General features: G+C 59.4%; 1 protein-coding gene across 3 annotated transcripts; it reads right to left on the bottom strand.

Moving 5' to 3' along the window:
- Window positions 1-1,197: 1,197 nt before the first annotated feature.
- GJA4 (gap junction protein alpha 4) lies at window positions 1,198-3,940 on the bottom strand. Of its 3 annotated transcripts, none has more exons than XM_032877171.1 (2): window positions 3,864-3,940; window positions 1,198-2,727 (listed from the first exon to the last, which is right to left on the bottom strand). In XM_032877171.1, exon 2 carries the CDS (start codon window positions 2,708-2,710, stop codon window positions 1,709-1,711), a length of 1,002 nt encoding a protein of 333 aa, XP_032733062.1. In that variant the 5' UTR covers window positions 2,711-2,727; window positions 3,864-3,940; the 3' UTR covers window positions 1,198-1,708. The 3 variants fall into 3 exon arrangements, with proteins under 3 accessions (XP_032733062.1, XP_032733064.1, XP_032733063.1); XM_032877173.1 differs by lacking the exon at window positions 3,864-3,940 and adding an exon at window positions 3,620-3,737; XM_032877172.1 differs by lacking the exon at window positions 3,864-3,940 and adding an exon at window positions 3,072-3,285.
- Between the last annotated feature and the right edge of the window lie 616 nt (window positions 3,941-4,556).

Below are 4,556 nucleotides of genomic sequence, written 5' to 3'. Positions count from 1 at the left end.
ACTGGCAAAGGACCAATGTGGGAGCACACCCAGATGAGTCTGGGGAACCATGAGGAGGATGGTCTATTAGATTTCTGGGAACAAGAGGGACCAGAGCTGGAGGAGTTATAGGGCTGTAACTTTCCAGGCTGAGCATTCAGACTTGACAGGTAAATGGTGTGTGAGTTAGTTTTGGGGTGAGGGGTGCAGGACTGGTGTTTTGGAGACCTATCTTGATGGAAGTGGAGACAAGTTGCCAACCTGCTTCAAAGGCTCTCAAGGAGAGACACGTGGCCCCTTGAGATGGACCCAGTCCCCCCTTCCAACCCCAGCCCCAGATCTCCCTGGGCAGGGAAGGACAACCAGCTTGCTTCTGAAGGCCACTATCTAAGTGTTCTCTCCCACCCATGTCACCTTCCATGAAAGGTCAAGTCTGCCAACACTGGGCTCATCCCCAGCCACACCTCCCACATCCTGGATGGCTCATCAAGCCATAAGCACCCTCTGAAGCCCCTGACCATCCCTCTTCTCCATGCTTTTGCAGAAACAATGTTCTCTGCTCTAATACTCCGTGTTTTCTTCACCTTCCCAGTGAACTCCAATGCACCTGTCAAGATCCAGTTCCACTGTTTCCTTTTCTGCAAATGTGACTCAGGCAAGATCTGGTCCCTTCACAGTTTCTTCCACTTCTCTGTTCTTACTGAGTTTTCAGTGCATGGGGAAGAGACATGATTCAGGCCCCGAGGTTGCTCTTTCTGGTGGGCAGTTTAGAAAGGGCCAAGGTAGGAAGGGGCAAGTGATCTAAGCCTGCCTCCCCAAATACCCAGGGGCCCAGGATGAGGAGGGATAGAGTGCGGGGCCCACTGGAGCTGGACTGTAAAGAGCATGGCTGGCAGGCATGCTTGGGTAGCAGGGTGTCTGGTAAGGAGGTGCACTGCTCACAGTGTGGCCGGGGCACTGGATGGCCACAGGGCACGTGGGGGGCTATGTAGTGGGAATGGAGAGAGGAGAACCATGTCAGAGGCATTTCAAAAATTGAGTGTTTCGGACTCAGGGCTGCTGAGAGGCAGGATATAGTGGTGTGAGGGTTTAAGGTACGGGTGGAGTTGGGGTTGTGGAGGTCAAAGATCACACAGGACTCCAAAGAAAGGGAAGATGGGCAAAGCAACTGCCCCCCAACCCTTGGAGGCACATCACAACAGCATCAGTACACACCTAGCCTGTGATCAAGTCTTGTTTATTTTAGAAGCATAAACAGTGGAACTAGGAAGGAGTGATGAGAACAAGACACCAGTCCCCTGGACAGGGCCAGACCCAGCACAGGCTCCGTGCGTGTGATCAAGGCCGACCCAGCAGCCTTGACCAGCCTTCTCCTGTGAGGGACATGTGGGCAGAGGGGCATCTCCCACGAGGGTGGGGTGACACTGGCTCCAGGCTTGCTCTGAACCAGATGAAAAAGTCCAGAGATGCCACAACAGCCTTGGCCAAGAGCACCCCAAGCTGGCTTGGTCCATGCCTGGGGCAAAGTCACATTCTGGAGGGGAAACCACGGTGCCCTCTGCTCACCAGGAAGGCCCCAGATGTTCAAAAACAGGCTGCAATGAGGCTGCCTGGCCAGCAAGCACTGGCTTCCACTGCCCCCCTCATCCCTGCAGTCTTCCTGGAGGGGGTCTCCAAGGCAGCCACATTTTCTGGGGCCCCTCTGCTGGGTAACAGGAGCCCCAGGTCCCTACACATACTGCTTCTTGGAAGCAGAGCTGTTGGGGCGACTGGGGGATTTCTGGCCACTCTCAGGGGGTGGGTCCAGGAAGAGGGGGGCCCTGGAAGAAGCCAGCCTCTCCTCTGTAGTCAGGTTGGCCCAGTTCTGCTCACTGGATGAGAGCCCATTGTAGGTGGGGCATGGCGGGGACGAGGGTCCATCGCCCACAGGGAGGTAGAAGAAGACCTGGTCAGCGTAGGGCTCCGAGGAGTTCCGCTGAGTTGGGGGGGTGTCCTGGCCCCGCGGTGACCTCATCTCCCGGCTGAGGCAGCGGCACAGCAGGTGAGCCAGCTCCAGCACGTTGAGGACCAGGGAGATGAGTCCGACCACCAGCATGAAGATGATGAAGATGGTCTTCTCCGTGGGCCGAGAGACGAAGCAGTCTACGAGGTAGGGGCAGGGTGCGCGCTGGCACACGAACACAGGCTTCATGGTCCAGCCGTAGAGACGCCACTGGCCATACAGGAAGCCTGCCTCCAGCACGCTTTTGCAGAGCACGCTGGCCACGTAGGTGCCCATGAGCGCCCCTCGGATCCGCAGACGACCGTCCTCCGCCACCGAGATCTTGGCCATCTGGCGCTCTATGGCCGCCAGTGCCCGCTCCACGCGTGGGTCCTTGGCCGGCAGCGCCCGTAGCTCCCCCTCCTTCTGCCGCAGCCGCTCCTCACGCCGGGACAGGTAAATGACGTGGCCCAGGTAGACCAGGGTGGGCGTGCTGACGAAGAGAAACTGCAGCACCCAGTAGCGAATGTGGGAGATGGGGAAGGCCTGGTCATAGCAGACGTTGGTGCAGCCCGGCTGGGCCGTGTTACACTCGAAATCGGACTGCTCGTCGCCCCACACCGACTCACCAGCCAGGCCCAGGATGAGGATGCGGAAGATGAAAAGCACCGTCAGCCAGATCTTGCCCACCACGGTGGAGTGCTCCTGGACCTGGTCCAACAGCTTCTCAAGGAAGCCCCAGTCGCCCATGGCTCCCCGGCCTCCGTCTGCAGGGAGACAGAGGACACTGTCAGCATGGCATCCACCCCAGTCAAATGAGCAACAAATCTGCAGGGAGGGTGGCTGTGCCCATTGTGCCTATAGGGACACTGAAGCTCAAGGATGGGAAGGGACTGGTCTGGGGGCTCACACCCAGCAGGGCGGTCAGGACTGATGAAGGCTGATCTTTGGATGAGGGCTACTAAGCTCTGACAAAATATGCTAGGGTCCTTGTCTTGTCATACATCTATGCCCTCTTGTTCCCAGCCAGAGTCCCAGGATGACACAGCTCAAGATTTGGATCCAGCTGAGGCTCCTGAGCTAATGGGAACAGAGAATTTGAGGAACTTACCTAAGGTCACACAGCTGTGCTATGCCCCTCCTTCCTTTTGCCAGTGACAGGCAGTGACAGTGTGTCCCCAGATTGTGGGGGTGGTGGCAGTGCTATCTTCAGCTTCTCAGGGGGCCCAAAGCCTCGGTCCCCACTCTCCTGTCCATTGTAGCTCACCCAGCTGCCCTCACTCTAACCTTTGAGCTTGTGGTGGGGGAGCCAGTGGGAGGGGGGGTTAGATGCTAAAGGCAGCACCCTGTAACAGCTCCACCTGTCAGCAATAGCGACCATCTGCCCCTTCAGTGTGGGCACTGAGCTTACCCTCTTTCTCCATCCCTCCCCCCACCCCTTACCGGCCCCAAGCTGATGGTGCCAAATTCTAGACTCTTAAAAGAATTGTCATAGCAGAGTGGAGGCGCAGGCCACAAAGTTCCCAGAAGGTTGGGGAGGGGAGGGCAGGGGAGGGGAGACTTGGGGGGAAGAAATGCAGGGAAGGGTGCAGGGGTGGTCCTTCTTCCTCAGAGCAAAGCTCTTTCCAGCCAGGTCCTCACTCCCTCTTACTAACTAACCTTGGGTAAGTGTCAGCCTTGGCAGCTCAGTCTTCCCGCCTGTAAAACGGAAATACTCTCACCTCTCAGGGTTTTAAGAACACCGCGAAAGAAGGCTGGAACACGGCTTAGCAGAGAGCCTGGCCGCAGGTGGCCGTGGGGGCTCCCCCCGACCCCGCAGCCCCCCTCAGCCCCTGGCCAGTGGCGGACGTGTCCCCCGCTCGCTGGCAGGTGGCGCCCCGGGCCCCACCCCAGCCCCACTCACCGCCTGCCTGCCTGCGGGCGGCCCAGTGGCAGCGGGGAAGCCGACGGCGGAGCGGCGCCCGCGGGAGCCCTGCTGGACGGCGCCGGGCAGCGGGGGCGCCTTAAATAGCGCGGAGGGGCGGGGTGGGGGCAGGAAGCGCGGCGGGAGGGCGGCCGGGCGCTTTTCAGAGCGGGGGGCGGGGACCAGGAGGAGCAGCGTCGGTGAAGCCAGGCTCGAGTAAGGGGCAGGGAGGCGGCCCTGAGAATTCGGGGTGTGGAAGGGGCTCGAGAAGCCTCTGGCGGCTCCTTCTTCACCCTCAGCGCGGTCTTCGGGCCGGTAACCCTCCTAGCCTGTTTCTCCGGTTCTGGAACAGGAGTTCTCCGGGGCCAAGTGTTTCCAGGGTGGCTGGATTTGAAAGGATCATAGTGAGAACTTTCTGATCCTGCAACTGACCTGAGGGCTGTGAGGGATGGGCAGATGGGGATGAGGGTGTGGGGGCCTCTGGAGAAGGGCCTTTCCTTGACCTTGGGGGCCTCTGTCCTAGGTTGGAAGGAGGGAAAAGGCCACTCATTTTTTAGGTGGCCTCAGGGTGCTCCGCACTGTGCGAGGACTTGGCAGTGGGGGCTCGTCAGGACTGGGGAACCACGCTGGGAGACACGGGTTATATCTGCCCTCCCCGGAGGCTGTGGTGGAGCTGGGCTCTCACCCCAGCCT

Source organism: Lontra canadensis, unplaced genomic scaffold (genome assembly GCF_010015895.1).
Source record: "Lontra canadensis isolate GAN:19392208 unplaced genomic scaffold, GSC_riverotter_1.0 scaffold60, whole genome shotgun sequence".
Lineage (NCBI taxonomy): Eukaryota > Metazoa > Chordata > Mammalia > Carnivora > Mustelidae > Lontra > Lontra canadensis.
Note: the sequence above shows the minus strand (reverse complement) of the source record. Positions and strands in the feature narration are given on the sequence as shown.